The sequence below is a fragment of the Geotrypetes seraphini genome, chromosome 7, assembly GCF_902459505.1.
Source record: "Geotrypetes seraphini chromosome 7, aGeoSer1.1, whole genome shotgun sequence".
Taxonomy (NCBI): Eukaryota; Metazoa; Chordata; class Amphibia; order Gymnophiona; family Dermophiidae; genus Geotrypetes; species Geotrypetes seraphini.
The window spans coordinates 135118350-135138290 of record NC_047090.1 but is presented as its reverse complement, the minus strand read 5'-3'; the positions used below and the strand labels follow the sequence as shown (position 1 = coordinate 135138290).

At 43.6% G+C, this 19941-nt stretch overlaps 1 protein-coding gene across 4 annotated transcripts in view; it reads left to right on the top strand.

The window, feature by feature from the left end:
- TRIM9 (tripartite motif containing 9) overlaps nucleotides 1–19941 on the top strand; it is a 163333-nt gene that overhangs the window by 113266 nt on the left and 30126 nt on the right. For 2 of the 4 annotated variants that reach the window (XM_033952996.1, XM_033952994.1), the window contains exons 6-7: nucleotides 7445–7590; nucleotides 8600–8738. In XM_033952996.1, coding sequence (XP_033808887.1) covers nucleotides 7445–7590; nucleotides 8600–8738 — 285 coding nt within the window. Of the gene's footprint in view, nucleotides 1–7432; nucleotides 7591–8599; nucleotides 8739–19941 lie in introns of all 4 variants that reach the window. The other 2 variants (XM_033952993.1, XM_033952995.1) reach the window with 1 other exon arrangement.

The following is a 19941-nucleotide window of genomic DNA, read 5'->3' as shown; positions in this document are numbered from 1 at the left end:
GAAAGCCCCTTTCTTGCAGACAATGGTAAGGACATGTCCGAGTCTGATACTAGGAGAAAGGGAGTATGAAGATGAATTGAAAAATCAGGCCTAGATTCTTTTTAAAAACGCATTAAAAAAGACCTAGATCAACTGCTTTCGCCCACTACTTATGAGGAATTTAGAAAACGTCTAAAAACTCAACTGTTCCTAAAGTATCTAGACAACTGACTCACTCATCTTCTTTCTCCTCCATAGTGATTCCTCTTTCCTATTAATCTCTTTCTCCTCCACAACGCATTTCCGGTCCTATTAACTCTCCTCTTCCCCTCTCTTAAATTTAATCAATTTGTACCTCGCTTAATCTATTGTAAACCGCATAGAACTTAACGGTATTGCGGTATATAAACTGTTATTATTATTATTACTATCACAGCCATTCTGGTAGCGAATTTAAAAAATGAATCATTCTCCAAAAAACACTCATGTAAATGAAGTTGGTGGAGAGTAGCAAAGACTCGCTAAATTTGCATGTGCCAGCGAAGGGCAATTGTGCAGAAAAAACGCAAAAACACAACAGTGGGAGAGATGTTCAATCTCTACTGCTGCCACCCAACACCCCGCCCCCCTTGCAGCAGGAGAGATGGCCATCTCTCTTGCTGCTGGGGGAGGGAGGGTCTCTTCTCAAAACTGCTTTTCTAGCAGTCTCCGATACTGCCATGCCAGGGTTTTAAACAGTGCTGTCACTGTACTGGCACCCCTGGACCAGTTGCTGATTTTTGTCGCCATAAGCCGACGCCGCTCTTGGGAGAATGGCTTGGCGATTTTTAAAGAATCCACCAGAGTGCTCATTTTAATGTTGAAGAGCCCATTTACATGTCAGTGTCGGAGACTGCTAGAAACCTCACTAAAAACAGAGATAAGCTGTTTTGATAATCCACCGCTAAAATGCATACAGGCTAAACTGTCGGAAAACAGTTTAGTGACGGTGTTAAACTTTTGAGAATCTGGGCCATATAGATTTAAAGAATTGATTGGTGCGGATGAACCTGGTGATTTAAAAAGTAGCATTGTAAATAACCAGAGCCTCCCTGTCCCTCCCCAAAAGCACCAGGGGCATCAAATCTTGCTCGCTAGAGCAGTGGTCTCAAACTCAAACCCTTTGCAGGGCCACATTTTGGATTTGTAGGTACTTGGAGGGCCGCAGAAAAAATAGTTAATGTCTTATTAAAGAAATGACAATTTTGCATGAAGTAAAACTCTTTATAGTTTATAAATCTTTCCTTTTGGCTAAAGTCTTAATAATAATATCATAATTTATAGCTAAAGAGACTTATGATCAAGAAACTGTTTTATTTTACTTTTGTGATTATGATAAACATACCGAGGTCCTCAAAATAGTACCTGGCGGGCCGCATGTGGTCCCCGGGCCACGAGTTTGAGACCACTGCTCTAGAGGGATCACAAGGTCTTTGCAGAGAGCCCTGCAGTTTCTTGCTTGGACTGCCCCGGAGTGGTTTGTGTGAAGAAAGTGAACACACCTAGAGCCTGGTGGGGAGTCATGCACTTGGGAGAAGAGTTGCCCAAGAACCTCTTATCCTTGTGAAAATGCTGCCCAGATTAGCTGCCAAGTAACTTCTGATTGCCAGAGCTGGCCTAAAGGTAGATAAGAGATTATCCTGTTGTGTTTAGCTTTAAAGATTACATTGTTATTCATGAATCAGCATTTCATTGCTTACTTTCTTATGGAGATGATTTTTTGTTCCCTTTTTTGATTCCTTCCCCCCTGCTGTTTTCCTTGTATGGTTGTCCCTTGCAGGGTCCCAGTGATAACTGAAACAGTTTACTTTAATCTGTGCGGATATGTAGTGAGGTATGCAGCCTGCCTAGAAAACATTTTCTAGCTTAGGCACAGATTTGCAAAATAAACTGATTAACAAGACTGTAGGATTCTCTTCAGAAATATTTTCTTTCCTTATATTCACATTTGTACAGTGAGTGACAGTCTACAAACATACATAAAAGACACACATTAAAAAAAAAAAAAAAAGTAAATGATTGTCTCTGACTTAACGAAATGGGGGGAGAGGACATGACAGGGAAAAGACTAAACTGAAGGAATAACGGTGGGAATGAGGAAGAGCAGGTCCAGCCAACTAAAGCTGCCAGGAATAGGTCTAGGTGAGAAAATAGCCCACTAGAGAGCCCAGCCTGGCACTTACTGATTAATATTTAAAGCTAACTTAATTGAGTTTTCTGCCATTCTAAACAAGAAACAGAGGACTAAGGGTCAGATGTAAATGTCAGTTAATAGGTGGAGCTTAATTGAGGGACAGGCAGTGGCGTAGCGAGGGTGAATGGCACCCCTCTCCTTCCCGACCCTCCCCTGCCGTGCACGCATGCCCCCCTTCCCTCCCCCTATACCTTTTTAATATTCCAGGCGTGAGCAACATCCCAAATTTTCTGCCTGCATTGTGTCGACTAGCCCTCTGACATCACTTCCTAGGCGCGGGGCCCAGAAGTGACATCAGAGAGAGACGATACACGGGCAGCAAGTTCGTAATACTGCTCGCAAAGGGAAATTTAAAGAGGTACGAGGAAAGGGCAGGGGCGCACGTGCGGGGAGGGGGGGAAAGGAGGACTGGTGCCAGCACCCCTTAAAAAAGACTGTACCTGGATGGACCGCCCCCGACCCCCCCCATACCATGCCACTGGGGACAGGGCCCCTAAAATTAATCAAGCAATTTCAACCAGAACACTGCTTCATAAAGAGATTCAGATAACTTATCTGTATATTTTATGTCAATTTTCAGCCAGCATAGCTGTAGAATTTAGGGCTAGATTCACTAAGCCCACCGATCAAGTTCCGACCACTTAGCGACCCCTTTATGACTCGATTTCTGTCCGACCCGATTCACTAACCTCTGTCCCGATCATCTTCCGACCCCCGCATGCAAATGAGGGGGAACAGCATTCACTAAAAAAAAATGAGGGACACCAACTGGGCTGACCGATCCCGAAATAAGTGACTGCTGAGGACCAGTCGTGCAGGTCCTTTCCAACTGCCCTGCCTTCTGCCGCCCTGCTCTCTGCCCTGCTTCTCTGCTCTCTGCCCTGATCTCCTACTCTCTGCCCCATCTGCTCTCGGCCCGATCTCCTACTCTTCCCCAACTGCTCTCTTCCCCGTAGTGCAAGCCTGTGGTTTTAACCCGCAGGTTAAAACCACGGGCTCGCAAAAAAACAAAAGTAAAAAGCTCTGCCGGGCACGGAGGGCCAGCATATGCGCAGGCCATCTACACCCCCCATATTCAGCGATCCCTGCAGTCGGTTGGGGGCGTGATTCTGATAGCCCTCATTTGCATGAGGGCAATTCGTGAATTAGCCTCCCAGACATGGATCAGATCCTTTATTCCTCCGGAATAAAGAAATATATGTCTTCAAGCGTCTGCACTCTTTATTGCAGTCCTAAATTAAAACAGATAAATTATTCTTCCATTATTGCAGATATGTACAACGATGTAGGCGAATTTTATTGTGACAAGCAAACTATATATTAAAACCTTTTTACCAAACAGGGGACACAACACGGTCCGTGTTTCGGACAACCTTCATCAGGGGTCCATGGTAGATAAAGGAAAAAACATATATCACAACAAATATTGAAAAAAATAATATAAAACCAAACAGATGATGTGTCACGCCGAGAGTCTCTGCAAATAGTAAAAATCGCTAGCGATTTTTACTATTTGCAGAGACTCTTGGCGTGACACAATAAAATTGTCACAATAAAATTTGCCTACATCGTTCTACATATCTGCAGTTTTGGTTTGTTTGTTCCTGGCTGTTTTTTTTTTTACTGCAGACGAGGTTGGACCTCCCTTCTTTTGGTTCTGTTATTCTTCCATTATAACATTTTCATCTTTGTTTTCCATTCTTTTCCTGATAATTCCTAACATTCTATTTGCTTTCTTATTCACCACTGCACATTGAGCTGAGGCTTTCATCTTATCCTCAACGATAACACCCGATTCCTTTTCCTTGGAAGTTTGGGTTCCTCTTTCCCACATACATCACTTTGCACTTGCTCACATTAAATGTCATCTGCCATTTTGATTCACAAGGTCCACTTTAATTTTTCACAGGCTTCTTGAGATTTAACAACTTTGTGACATCAACAAATTTAATTATCTTACTAATTATTCCCATCTCTAGATCATTGTTAAAAAGCAGCGATCCCAGCACAGACCCCTGGGGAACCCCACTATTTAAGCTGGATAAGTGCATTAGACTCAACAGAAGCAACACAGAAACAATTGTTCAAGGAGGAAAAGCCTCAGACCTCTGTGGGGAAAACCTCTTTTAACTTAAAAGGATTGGATAGCGTTACTGGCAAATACCTCCTGTCCACCTGTGCTACAGCTTCTTAATTTTAAAGAGCTGCATTTATTACTGTAGTCAAAATTACATTCAAAAGTGCATTGCTGAATACTTCTTAAAGTGCTGACATTTTAAAGTGCTTTCAAAGTGCTGGTTAAAAGTTCACATAACCAAATGTAAACGCTGCTTTCAAACAGTTCTTAAATGCTGATATGGAACATTGTATCTCCAAAACTACAAAAACTTGTCTGTGGCTCTTATGCAGGCTGTGTGTCACAATCTTATCTCTGGCTCTAGTCAAGCTTCTTTTCCTGCCCCAACGTTGGCTAAATAGCATTTCGCCAAAAGGCTGCTTCTGGGATTGGGAAGGATAATTTGAAAAATGGCACCTGCAGTGGCACCTCTTTGTGGCGTGGAGGAGCCATTTTTCAAACTTTCTCTCCCAATGCCTGAAGCAGCCTTTGGAATAACACTTTTGTACATCGGGTCGGCAAATTAGGTCATCGCTAAACCAGTCGAACTGGTTTAGCAACAATCGTTAGACGATCAGAGAGTTTTGTGCTTCCGGGCCTAAGTGGGAAAGGTAATTGGGAACATCCCTGGTTATCTTTACACAGATATTCAGCCCTCATTTGCTTTATAGTTGTATGGTTCAATATTTTGCTGAATCTGCCCATTTCCAATTTAAATAAAGAGATATAGGCTGGCCATTTCTGCAGCTAAGGTTAATCAGTTACATTTGGATGCTTAGTGTGAAATGTCATGCCTACCCTGTAAATTGGAAGGGGCGCCCCAGGAAAGTTAGAAACATAGAACATGACGGCAGAAAAGGGCCAAGGCCCATCCAGTCTGCCCACACTAATGACCCACCCCCTAACTACCTCCATAAAGAGATCCCACATGCCAATCCCATCTTTTCTTAAAATCTGGCACGCTGCTGGCCTCAATTACCTGTTGTGGAAGATTATTCCAGCGATCAACCACCCTTTCGGTGAAGAAATATTTTCTGGTGTCGAAATTTCCCACCCCTGATTTTCAACGATGCCCTCTTGTTGCTGTGGGTCCTTTAAGGAAAAAGAGATCCTCTTCCATCTCGATACGGCCCGTGACATATTTGAACGTCTCGATCATGTCTCCCCTCTCTCTGCATTCCTCAAGTGAGTACAGCTGCAACTTACCAGTCGTTCCTCATACGGGAGATCCTTGAGTCCTGAGACCATCCTGGTGGCCATTCGCTGAACCGACTCAACTCTCCGCACATCTTTTTGATAATGCGGCCTCCAGAATTATACACAGTATTCCAGATGGGGGTCTTCTTTTATGCAACTTGTGATTTTAATCACAGGAAACTGAGCCAGTTTCAAGAGCTAAAGTTTTATATGAGTAGATTTACTTGTGTCGATTTTCCATGAGTAGATTTTTGAAGAATGAAAAGATGGATAATAAAGACTTTAATTAAATACATTTACTCAGTTAAACCAGCCCTTTGTTTTCATGTGCTCCCATTTCACAACTTCTTATAGTGGTCCCTCCCCCCCCCCACCCCACCCCAAGTGCCCATCCATCAGCTCCTCTTAGGGCTAGGTTCACTTTACTCACCTAAGCGTTCTGATCCGTGGGCGAGTCTTCCCGGGCAATCGATTCACTACGCCTCCTCATGCAAATTAATGCGATCAGAGACACGCCCCACACCGACCCCAGAGCGATCCTGACACATGTGCAGACCATCTTCTTTGCCTGTAGATGGTCTGCGCATGTGCTTGCTCACCGTGGCATAAACTTTGCTTTGACTAGCTATACAGGGATAGGGAACTCCGGTCCTCGAGAGCCATATTCCAGTCGGGTTTTCAGGATTTCCTCAATGAATATGCATGAGATCTATTTGCATGCACTGCTTTCAATGCAGATTCATTGGGGAAATCCTGAAAACCCGACGAATATGGCTCTCGAACTAGTAGGTACATATGGAGAAACTAAGGAGAACATATAACTGGGCATATAATCATAAAAATGCTTTATGTACAAAGGACCAATATCTTAAGAGGCAGTGCAGTGAAAATGTATAAACAGAGGAGTAACATGGCCTCTATCTAGCATCCCTCAGTTTAACGGCAATATTTTGTAATGTCTGCAGATATTTCAGACTATTAGACAGTCCAGCATATATCAAATTCCGTCTCATCTAGCAGATATTTTAACCCTCTTATCTGAGGATTTAAGGAGGAGGCCTATAGCTTAAAAAGAGGCCTACAGCCAGTCTTCCCCTTCCCTCCGACAGCTTGTTTACTTGCGAGCCCGTGGTTTTAACCCGCGGGTTTAATGCAGGGCTGCACTACAATGTGTTCTGGAACAGAATGGGTTCGCACTGCAGGATGGTAGTGAGCAGGAGAGTCGGGGCGGCAGAGAGCAGTCTGGTGCTAGAGGTACGGGTTGTGATATCAGTAATCTCATTTCTCCCAGTCTTCAGCCACTAAACTTGCTGGTAGAGGACAATGAAATCCTAGGAGTCCAGTGCTGCTACTGGAACAACTTGCTAGTGAAAACAGGAGAGTTGGGGCGGCAGAGAGCAGGAGAGTCGGCAGGGACACGAGCAACTGGTCCTCAGCAGTCGCTTCTTTTTGGATCGGCCAGCCCAGTCGGTATTCCTTCTTTTTAGTGAATCACTGCCTTCCTACTTTGCATGCCATCTCCCCTCATTTGCAGGTGTGGATCGGAATGGGGAGGAGGTTAGTGAATTGGGTCAGGGGGGTCGGAGAACACTCGCAAAGTGGTCGGGACACAATCGGTGAGTTTTGTGAATCTAGCCCTTAATCAGGGCTTGCTCTATGCACTAGTAGCTGTGTTTTGAAACCCTACTGAGAGACGCATGCAAATATTTATGCAAATGAGTCCTTCCAATGAGTCTTGCATATGACTTTACCCCCCCCCCCTCCCCCAGGCAATCCCTGTTCTTAATGCAGCAAGAAAGCTGAGTTTAATTTTTACCTTAAATTCCTGTGCCTTTGATCCACCTGTTCTGTAGGAATTGGAGGGGGGTTTGGCCTGCAAAGCTAGGCTGACGCTAAATTTTGCTTAGTTCCCTCTGCAGTACCAGCACCCCCCATCCTGCAACTGGAAGAATGCTGTACAGACAATAATAGTGCTACCTTGTCGTGGAAGCAGCCCCCTCTGTCTGCTGTGCTGGTGGAAGGCTACATTCTGGAGCTGGATGATGGAAACGGTGGACAGTTTAGGGTAGGTACTGTGCAGGAGCATTGCCAAGTCTCATTATTATGTAAATTGAATAATGCAGGTTGCAGTGAATTTTGCAAACTGCTTTATTCATGGAAAAATAAGTCCAGCTTTAAGCCACATTATTTTTTCTCCTGTGAGTATCGTCACTAACATGTAGCATCTTGGGATAGCTTTTTTTAAAAAAAACTTGGCACCAGCTCTGCAAGTCAATCACCTCCTCCATCACCTCTGAAGATCCCCCCCTCCCCCACCCATCATGTCTTGCCAAAGGTTCATATGCAAAATGGCAGCAGCTGACCACTAGAGGTAATCCTGCAGTGCTACCATTAAGGCTTAAGCTGTGAAATCTTGTGGTACAACTGTAGAAGGAGTAGGCTGGGGGTCAACAAACCAAAACAAAGGAAGATCCAATGGGTAAAAGTTGAACGACAAAACAAAGGAAGACTGTAGAGATGATGTACAAGGTTCAGGAACTTTAATAAAGTCAATAAAACACTGTATTCCAAAGGATGATTCTCATTCATGAAAACAGAACCCGACACAGTCCATGTTTCAAAAAACACTTCTTCCTCAGGGGTCCGTGATATTCGGAATTGCTCTACTCAAGGACCATGTGGAGTGCAACAATCTGGCATAAATTTTGAAAAAAGACAGGCGACATGAAGCTCCTGTCTAGCTGCTTACTCACTCGCCTGTCTTTTTTTCGAAGTTTATGCCAGATTGTTGCACCCCCTGATAAATGGCCTCGGTCATGGTATGCTATCTGATAACTTATACAGAGAGACTGGTCTGTTATTGTGTCCATTCATGAAGCCGTCACTCAAAACTGAAAAAATGAAAACTCCGTTTATTAAAGCGAAACACGCCAGCCCTGTCGTTTCCCTGGTGCTTGACTCTTATCTTCCCTAAAGAAACAGATTTCTCTGATGAGTTTGCCTCTCCTCTTAACGATGGAGCTCCAGTACATGCCAGCTCAGATGTCTCCTCCCTCTTTCTTTTGGTTATTTAGGAGGTGTTTGTTGGAAAAGAAACAATGTGTACTGTGGATGGACTTCATTTCAACAGCACGTACAACGCTCGAGTCAAAGGATTTAACAAAGCAGGCGTCAGCCAGTACAGTAAAACTCTGGTCCTGCAGACTTCAGAAGGTAAGAGAACGTAGAACCTTCCAACGGGGTGAGAAAGAGCCATAGAAAGGTCAGAGTACGGGGTGATCTAGAACCTTCCTTCCATGGGGGAGGGAGAGAGCAAATAAAGTATGTTAGAATACAAGAGTGATCTAGAACGTTCCTTCCAAGGGTGGAGGGAGAGAGTACAGGGTATTTAGAACCTTTCTCGCAGAGAAGCCTAGATGCAGAGATGAAAGGGATGGGAAACTTTAAAATAGTGATTCATGGTTATCATATTAAGGGGGAAGGAGTTATTATATCACAAGTCAGTTTATTTTAGCATTACTGTTCTAAAGTAACCTAACCTAATACGGTAGTAACCCAGGAGTGGTTTTTAAGAGGTAGAATGCTAAGTAACATTAACAAGCCAATAAGACCTGTTCTTAAAGATGTTTTCTAGGGAAAGACATGGTCTGTGCTCATTGCACCTATTAAGACATGCTGTAAGCATACAATTTGTGTAATAATTTTTCAAAACCATAATCTGTATTGACTGTTTTCATTATAAGTGTATGATTCTTTATCCCAGGACAAGCAGGCAGCATATTCTTAACGTATGGGTGACGTCGCCGACGGAGCCCCGGTACGGACCTTTTTAACTAGAAAGTTCTAGTTGGCCGCACCGCGCATGCGCGAGTGCCTTCCCGCCCGACGGAGGAGTGCGTGGTCTCCAGTTTCTTCGTTTCCGCGGAGCGAAGAAGACGCATGTGGTTTCAACGGCTGTTGAAAACTCCTTTTTTGCCTTCCCGCTCGCGTTATTTTTTACTTATTTCTATTTTTTCCTTCGGGTTTATTGTTTTCTTTCTAATCCAAAAAAAAAAAAAAAAAAAAAAACTTTCTTTTTTCCTTTATTTTTCAGCAGGCCCCGGCGGGGCCTGTTGCCATCATACAAGCCTCCGCTTTGATTTCGCTGAGGCCGTATTTCCCTTCATGCCCCCTCAGCCGGGTTTTAAGAAGTGCCAGCGGTGTGCACGCCCGATTTCCCTTTCGGACCCCACAATTGGTGCCTACAGTGCTTGGGTCCGGAACATCGGGCTGACACCTGCACCCGCTGCGCGACTACTTAAAAAACGCACCCTTAAAAACAGGCAAATACAGCAGAATCTCCTCTTCGGCACCGCTTCCGCTATGGACCCGACCCCGGCGTCAACGGCACCGCCGAAATCGGCACCGTCAACATCAACACCTCCTGACCTTTCTACGGGGTCGATGGCGCCAGGTAAGCCGGCTAAGAAGCCTCCCACTTCCCTCGAGCGCCCTCCAGCTACAACGGTGACACCAGTCCTTCCGGTGTCCCGCAAGTCCCGAAAACGCTCCGCTCCGATATCGGTGAGTGCCTCTTCATCGGCCTCCTCATCACCGGAGCGTAGAGCAGCACCGATGGTACCGAAGAAAAGTAAAACGGTACCGGTGCCCCCATTGGAGGACCGTATCTCGGCCATCCTCCAGACTAAATTACACGAACAGCTCCAGCACCAACTTAAGGAACTGCTTCCAACCCTGCTGGCACCGCTCCTTCCGGTACCGGTCCGGCCCGAGCCCCGCACCACTACGCCAGTGGCCACCCCCTCGGTACCGATGAATACTTCGATGCCGGTCTTATCGGCACAGCCTACGCTTCAAACCTGCGCGGCTGAGGACCCATCCCGAACCCAGGATCGACACCGATCGTCTCGGGACCGGGATCGGCACCACTCCTCCAGGGATGGAGATCGGCACAGGTCTTCATCCCCCGGCACCGTATCCATGAGATCTGGTAAATCCCTGTCTAAGACCCGTCATGCGGAACCGGCTGTCAGAGACCCTGACCTATGGGAGCAATCCCCTCTCGGTACCGGGAGGATGCCTCTTCCACTGATGAGGAACCCTCTATGGCTGAATCCACCGCCAAACCCGAGCAGTCCTCATTTACAAAATTCCTTAGGGAGATGTCTGGGGCTCTTTCCATCCCACTTGAGTCCGACTCCAAGAAGTCCCAGGCATTTTTAGAAGCCTTGGACTTCGATCAACCTCCCCAAGGAATTTCTCAAACTCCCCGTTCATGATATTCTACGGGAGACATTTTATAAGAACTTAGAGAACCCCTTACTGTGCCAGGTGCCCCTAAAAAACTGGACAGTTTATACCGCGTTATCCCTATCCCGGGATTCGATAAACCCCAGTTGCCACATGAGAGCCTACTGGTAGAGTCCACTCTCAAAAAATCTCATGGTTCCAGTGTCTAGCCTCCACCCCTCCTGGCAGAGAAGGTAAGACAATGGATAAATTTGGAAAACGCCTGTACCAGAATGCCATGCTGGCTAGCAGAGCCAACAACTACTCTTTTCATTTCTCCTTTTACATGAAACATCTGGTACAACAACTCTCAGCTCTGCAGAAGTACATTCCTGAACGCAAGGTTCCGTTGTTTCAGCAACAAATTTCCACTCTCCTTCAGCTTAGGAAGTTCATGGTGCGCTCAATCTATGACTCCTTCGAGCTCTCTTCTCGAGCCCCGCTCTGGCAATTGCCATGCGACGCCTGGCCTGGCTGAGGGTATCTGATCTAGATGTGAACCACCAAGACCGCCTTGCCAACGCACCCTGTCTTGGTGATGACACAAATTGGGCCCAAATTGTTTTAAAATTAATGAATCTCCTCGTATGTAAAGGTGCAGATACCCTGGGGTGCATCAGTTTATTAATGAGTGAGCCACTGCCCCCAGGGGCAGATTAGCTGTCTTTTAAAGGAGACTTCCCACGAGTATAATTAAATACTTTGGCCTAGGTTCACTAAAGCTCACCGATCTGGACGATCCATGGCCGAGGCTTGCCGGGTGATCGATTCATGACAGCGTCCTCATGCAAATGAAGTGATCGGACGCACGCCCTTTAGTGACCCCACGGTACGCTGCAGAGCGATCCAGATGCATGGGCAGACCATCCTCTTTTCCTGTAGATGTGATCCACGTATGCGCCTGCTCTCCGCACAAACTTGAGGACAAAATGAAAGGGGGGGGATGGCTGCACTTGCTGGCCCCACGACAATCATTTCAATGGAACAGAACACGCTTTTGCATTTCAATGGAACAAAATGCGCCATGTAGCCCCGCTTTAAAAACACGGGTTAAAACCACAGGCTTGCAGCGAGAAGGGCGCTTTTGGCACAAGGGAGATGTTTTATTCTGATGGTTTTATTTTTGATACTGGGATTTCAGGGCTGCAGGGCTGGTATTTCAGGGTGACAGAGAGCAGGGCAGTCGGTAAGGACGTGAATGACTAGTCTTCAGCAGTCGCTTCTTTTTGGATCGGCCAGCCCAATCGGTGTTCCATCTTCTGTTTAGTGAATCGCTGCCTTCCTACTTGTGCTTGCCATTTCCCCTCATTTGCATGTCCGGATCGGATCAGGCAGAAGGTTAGTGAATCGGGTCGGGGTCAGAGAAGGCTCGCAGACTGGTCGGGATACGATCGGTGAGCTTAGTGAATCTAATCCTTAGCAGCTTCGTCCTGAATTCCCTTAAAAAAAAAAAAAGTTGTGGATTTTTTTTATTTTTTTTTACAAAGTCTGGCTCCTGTCCTTCTCAAAACACCCTCCCCCCAAGCCTATCTTAAGATTCCTAGAGCAATACTGGGGGGGGGGGGTTTCCATATTAATCTGAGTGATGCCAGTCTTAAACATGATGCTGCTTGCCCCTAGTGGTATGTCAGTTGTAGCATGTCTGAACCTATCACAGAACTGTACCATCTTGTTTTGGCTTATTAGGGGATAAGAGTGGCAGGTATATACTGTCCACTCAGAAGAAAATCACAAGCAATGAGAAGTTATTGTCATAATCACTCCTTCCCCCTAACCCACCACCACCACGTATATTTTACTGGTATACACCCCATGGGGAAGAAAGGGGCTGATTATTTCAATCTGGCCAACTTTTTGAGGTAATCAGAATGAAGGATACCTTCAAAGAGGGAATCCATGTTCCTTCAATTACTTATCCTTTAACTTTCTCAAGTTAAAGATGATTTGCTCCTAGGTTTTATGTCCTTTGGGAGAAAGCTCATTTTCTGTAAGATGAACATATATTGTGTTTGGTGTTTTTCGGTTTCTTGCTGTGCTTTACATGGTGTCCAGTGGCTCGGTGTAAATGAGATTCAGCATTGGTCTTGGTACGGCCACAGCTCTGAACCAACTTCCAAAGTGGTCTCCACGTATTTCACATCTGTAGCCACTAAGGGAGTGATTTTATTACTGCCTGCATTAATAAAAAAGTGCTGTTCACCATGCAGATTTTGCTAGATTTTCAAAACAGGAAGCTATGACCACATAATTACACCTGCTGTTGGGTGCACATCATTTTCCTATGATAACAGACTTTTGAAAATTCAAGAGGTAACAGAGATGGGAGCAGTTAGGCAGCAGCTACCATGATGCATTTAAGTGTGTTGTCACTGAAAAGATGTTAACAAAACTAGTGTTGTAGAGCTTAATTTTACAAAGGAGGAAACTATGATCTAGTGAGAAAATTAGAAAAAAAAAAAAGAAGCAATTCTTGGGGTCAAAACTTTGCATGGGTTGTGAACATTATTTAAAAAGAAAAACTATTTTTAAGCTGGGGGTAGTAGGTCACGTCAAAAACACATGGAGGGGCATAATCAAAAGATACGTCTAAGTCCGTTTTGGGCCTAAATCGTTAGTCACCCAAAGTGCAGTGTCTAAAGTCCATTCCCTAAAATACGTCCAAAATATATTTTTTCTCAAAAATTGTCTAATTATATGTCTAGCCGTTTGATCGGCCAGACCGCTAAGTCGTCTATCTTTATACCCCCTTCTCCTCCAAAAATTCGTCCAAGTCAAAAACGCCTACAGGGCACTGCTGGTCTCAGCATGGCTGCACTTTTCAAGGCTGCATTGTTTGTTCCCCTGATGAGCCAAATATTGGTGAAACAAGGTCGCTTGTTGGGAAGATTGGAGGAGACATGACAGCGTTGGAGCTCAAGTCTTCTTTTGTCAGCTAAGTCCTTGAACGTGCTTCCGGGTGACTTTGCCCTTTTCTAAACCTGAGCTGTTCTGTGAGGGAGTTTTTTGCCAGTGAAAGTATTTAAAGCAGTTTTGATTTGTACCTTTTGATTTTATACTGCCACATTAGTCTAAGGCTTTTTCTCCCTCGTTTTGGATGCATGCTGGGTTTGAATAGGGGGGTACCTCGGTGCCACGATCACACAACATTTTGACTCATTATTTTAAAAGACCATTTTGGAAACCCCATGCATTATAAAAGGCCAGAGTAAAGTAGAACGATGGCCAGCATGATTGAATGATGAAGGAGAAGAGGTAGTAAAAGCCAAAAGAGTATCTGTCAGACTATTTATTTATTTGTTCAGTTTTCTACACCATTCTCCCAGGAGAGCTGAGAATGGTTTACATGAATTTATTAGAGGTACACAAGCATTTTTCCCATGGAAAACACTCTAACGAAGAAAGCAGAAATGATCACAACCACTGGCAAGTAAGATGTAATAATGCAGGCCAAAAGAGACTTTTAAGAGAAGTTTTCTGTAAAGGCAAAAACTAATGCAAGTACATCGGAAGTAAAGTAAAAACTCCTTAAAAATCAGTTGGACCACTGGATGACCAAGAGGTATAGAGAATGCTTAGGGAGGATGAGGCAAACTATGGTGATAATTCAGAGCAACCAAAACACATCACTATAAGTCTAGAATATACAACAGATCAAATTGAGAAAGCTAAAGAATTAACAGATCACCAGGTCCGGTGGTGTTTTAAATGTGAAATTACTAACCTCAGTAATAACTTATCATTCCAAAAGGTCTCAATACCTGAGGATTAGAGGGTAACCAATGTAACGTGAATATTTAAAAAGGTCTCCAAAGATAATTCAGGAAAAAATAGACTTGTGAGCCTGATGTCAGTGCTAGGCAAAATGGTTTAAGCTATACTTAAAAATAATAACCATATAGATCATTGGTTCCCAACCCTATCCTGGAGGACCATCAGCCAGTCAGGTTTTTAGGATATCCCTAATGAATATATATGAGAGAGATTTGCATATAATGGAGGTAACAGGCATGCAAATCTGCCTCATGCATATTTATTAGGGCTATTCTGAAAACCCAACTGTCTGGTGGTCCTCCAGCACAGGGTTGGGAACCACTGATACACATAATTGTGTCTTAAGAACATAAGAATAGCCTTACTGGGTCAGACCAATGGTCCATCAAGCCAAGTAGCCCATTCTCATAGTGTCGAATCCAGGTCACTAGTACCTGGCCAAAACCCAAGGAGTAGCAATATTCCATTCTACCAATACAGGGCAAGCAGTGGCTTCACCCATATCCTTCTCAATAACAGACTGGATTTTTCCTCTAGGAACTTGTCCAAACCTTTCTTAAAACCAGCTACGCTATCCGCTCTTACCACATCCTCTGGCAACACGTTCCAGAGCTAAACTATTCTCTGAGTGAAAAAAATTTCCTACTATTGGTTTTAAAAGTATTTCCCTGTAACTTCATCAAGTTTACCCTAGTCTTTGTAATTTTTGACGGAGTGAAGAATCGATCCACTTGTACCCATTCTACTCCACTCATGAGTCAGTATGGGTTCAATAAAATTAAGGTTCTTGAGGTTTTTTGAAGGCATAAACAAAGCCGTTGATAGTGTATTTGCTTTTTCAGAAGTTGTGGGAGATTCCTTAAAAGAGTAATAGAATAGGAGGTCATTCTTGTTTGGGGATTAACTAAGACTGGGACTAAATGGTCAATTATTTTACAAGGAAAAGAATCAGTAGTGGAGTGCTCCAAGGGTCTCTACTAGGTTTGTACTATGTAACATTCATGAATGATCTGGAAATAGAAGTAATGAGTGAGATAATGCAAATTTTCAGAAGACTCAATTATTCAAACTTGTAAAACCAGCAGAGGATTGTGGGAAATTTCAAAAGTATCTTGAGAGACTAGGAGATTAAATTTAGTGTGGAGAAATGAAAAGTGATGCCAGTAGGAGTCACTACTTTAAAAAAAAATATCTTGGAGTTATTGTGAACAATATGTTGAAATTTTCAGCCCAGTTTGTCATAGCTGCTAAAAAATCAAATAGAATGTTCTAGATTATTAAATTAAAGAGCTGGAGAACAAGACTGAATATCATCATGAATGTGTATAAGTCTGTGGTGTGCAGTCCTGGTCACCCCATCTCAAATAAGATATAGAGCAGTGATTCCCAAAACTGCCTGCGGGAACACCAGCCAATCAGGTTTTCAAAATATCCACAATGAATATTCATGAGATGAATCTGCGTATACTGTCTCCTTTCTTTGCAAATTGATATCATGCATATTCATTGTGGATACCCTGAAAAATTGACTGGCTGGAGTTTCACCAGGTCAGGATTGGGAATCACTGATATAGAAGACTTAGAAAAAGTTCAGAGAAGGGTGACAAAAAGAACAAATGGCATGGAACAACTTCCTTATGAGTAGAGACTAAACTAGTTAGGGCTCTTCAGCTTGGAGAAAAGATTGAGAGAGAATGCGATAGAAGTTTATAAATCATGAATGGGCTGGAACAGTTAGATGGAGCAGTGCTCCTCAACCCTGCTTCCTTAATACGCAAATTGCAATGTTGAACCATTCAGGGCCTTAGGCCCCTCCCACTGCATCCCCAGATGCATTGGGAGGGGAAGGCTCATCATTCACAGCATGTGGCCCTGTAGGCAGGAGGTAGTGGGCTTCCCTCCTGCCAATTTTGCAGCGCAAGATACAGGAGTGACGGGTGATGTGGGGGGGGTGTAGTGCGGGGGCTATCTGTGGAAGGGGCTGGGGAATCAGTGCCTTTGAGGGAGGGAGAAATCTCCCTGCCAGTTCAGCTGATCCCTGCAAGGGGGAATCCCCATCAGCTGAGCTGACAGGAATCCCCGAAACCGGCTCAGCTAATGGAGATTCCTCTGCTCCGATTAGCTGATGGCAAGCCCTCAATATGCTGTTTTATTTCCCCATCTCTGTGTGGTGGAAGGAGGGGTCAGTGACCACTGGGGGAGTAAGGGGGATCATGCCTTAATCCCTCCAGTGGTCATCTGGTCAATTTAGGCAGTGCTGAGGTGCTTAGACGCAACTAAAATAGGTCTAACTGCCGGTGTTTAAGTTCCCTTTAGGAAAGCTTTGATTATGGCTGCAATACATCCAGGTTTAAGCCTGACTGATTCCCACCCATAACACACCTCCCAACACGCCCCTTTGAGTTCTGTTTGCACAGCAGCTTAGAAGTGCTGTTGTATTTTTTGATTATCGGCACTTGGATGTCCATGCTATTAGGACGTCCAACTACCAACTAAGACAGGGTTTTGGACGTTTTAAAGTTTTGATTATGCCTCCCTTAGACGCTAAACCAGTAAGATCTGATTTAACATCGATCATTAAAGGCGCGGTGAGTTTAGTGCAGGGGTCCTCAAACTATGGCTCGCGGGCCATATGCGGCCCGCTGAAAATATTTATCCGGCCCGCCGAGTGTTTTTGCCACCGCTGCCTGTCCTGCTTAGTAGCCGACTCGTCCCAGGCCCGTAGTGCGCATGTGTGGAATGTGCGCCGCACTCTCCGACTCCCCTCCTTGTCTCTGTCTCTCGACTCCTCCTCTCAGTCTCAGGTGTGATCGGATGAGTCACGAGCTTGCCTGTGCAGAGCCTGCTGCTGCCTGAGGACCGAGGTAAAAACAAGTTAGGATTTTTTCTTTTTTTTTAATTTTGCAGTTAGTAGGGCCTTTTTTGCGGTTAAGGGTATCCTTTTTTTTCTGAAGTTAAGAGGTCTTTATTGATTTAACTTTACTTGTTCTTCATTTTAAATATTGTATTTGTTCCCGTTTTGTTTTTTTACTTCAAAATAAGATATGTGCAGTGTGCACAGGAATTTGTTCATAGTTGGGTTTTTTTAACGTAGTCCGGCCCTCCAACGGTCTGAGGGACAGTGAACTGGCCCTCTGTTTAAAAAGTTTGAGGACCCCTGGTTTAGAGCACCAGGGCCCTGAACTGGCCACTCAGGATTTTTTCTGTTCTTATATACCCTGATTCCGGCCACTAGACTTGCACAGTGACCTTAGCACTTCCCTTCATCCCAAGGAACACTGCACAGCATCACAAGCTCTGGCCAGATTTTCTGCTTATCTTTTAAGCTACCAGCTATCAATCATTTTTAGGCTTGAAAGTAATTTAGAACCATTCAGATGCTTAGGCAGTTACAAAATTTCCTGTTTACAGTATGTATTTCTGACATTTCTTTATTGTTTGGTAAAACATTTTCTACTAATATTTACCCAGCAGGCCATGCCTTTCAACAGTGCTTTATTTAAACATGCCACAGTAACATTGACAAACTGGTACCAGTGTCAGGAACAACCAGTAAATGGCAAAACTACCAGTGATGATATCCCAGTCTCATAACAAATAGCCTTCTCCCTTTGGAAGTAAACTTTGGGCATTTGTTCATTACAAACTGTTTTTTTATTTTTTATTTATTGTATTTATATACCACTTATAACCTAAGTGGTGTACATTCAGGTGATCCAATTTTTTTTTTAATAACTCATCAACAGAAAATTAACATTTATCTAAAAAATCTAATATCTTGTAGGAAGATGTATTTGCTACAATCCCTTAAGGGCTGCAACTAAATTGAATCTCCAGGGTAACCCAAATATGGAGATTAGGCTGATAATTAGTCAATGTGTATGTTAATGATGAACATCCATTGTGGATAACTTGAAAAGCAGTCCATGACTGTGTGAGAAAGATCATTAGTTTTGCCTCTGGTTTCGCTGCACTTGATAATCCAGTATCCAAGTACGATCCAGTATGCGACGTCTGCTGGTAGTGAACTGCATTTTAGTGTGATTACAGAACAGATAACAATGGTTTAGAGTTAGACCATCTTTATTGTCCATTAAAATTCATTTTTTATATATCTATCTAGCCTAATCACTTTTCCAAAAGCCAGGTGAAAAAAGAGAACATAGTATATATACAATGTGATCAAGCTACACTTGCTTGCAAAATACAGTAAAACCTTGGTTTGCGAGCATAATTAGTTCCAGAAGCATGCTTGTAATCCAAAGCACTCTTATATCAAAGCGAATTTCCCAATAGGAAATAATGGAAACTCAGATGTTCCACAACCCAAAAACTTTAATACAAAATACTATACGTACTTGTATTACAAGACCTCGCTCATTTAGAACAGTCACTGCACCCCTGCAGCATCAGAGAGAGAAGAACCATCGGCTCAGTTGTGATGTGTGTATACTGTATGTACTTGCATTGCAAGTCATTGCTTGTATATCAAGTTAAAATATAATGAAATGTTTTGCTTGTCTTGCAAAATACTTGCAAACCAAGTTACTTCTAATCCAAGGTTTTACTGTAATTTAAATAGTGTATATAAAATAAAAGCTTTGACTACTGTTGACTTGTGAAGCAGTTTCCATAGTTATTGAAACTGACGTGCATAAAATTGTCTTTGGTTATTGAAATGTAGAAAAGGCTCTGTCATTCCTTGTAGCGTGTAAGTCTGTTGGTTATTGAATTGCAGGGAAAGTCTCCATTTCTTTGAAGTGTCTTTGTTATTGGTCTCTGAAGTGTGAGGAGTCTCTTTGTGGATTGAAGTATGTGTGAAGTCTTTGTTGGTTCTCTGGAGTTTGTTGGTCATTTGAGTATGTGAAGCTTTTTGTTGTTGAGGTCTATTGATTGTCTTTTCGGATTCAAAGTACTTTGGTTGTGGGGAACCAGTTACTGACTTACCTTAAATACTGAAATAGTTAGGAATCAGAACTGCAATGCTGCATAATGATTATATGACAAATTACTGACATCTTCATTTTGTATAACTGTTTTTAAGTAAACGAAGGTTGAACTATTTAAAATAAGGACTGAAGTCTTGTGTGGGATGCTGGAGAAGGTAGATTCATGTGGGCAGAATAGATGTCAGTACCATGAATACTGTGATGTCTGCCCCCTGGATCACCTGTAGTATCCCGGATCACCTGTAGTGTCCCAGTGGCAAAGACATGGAAGAGTGATGTCGGAGGCAGACAGGGAGCACTTCGATCAGCCACAGTCAAGCATCATAGGACCTGGCCTCTGTTCTGTCCAAGCCCCATTTCTCAACCTTCTGCAAGTCATTACACATTGGTAATGAGATTACCTACTT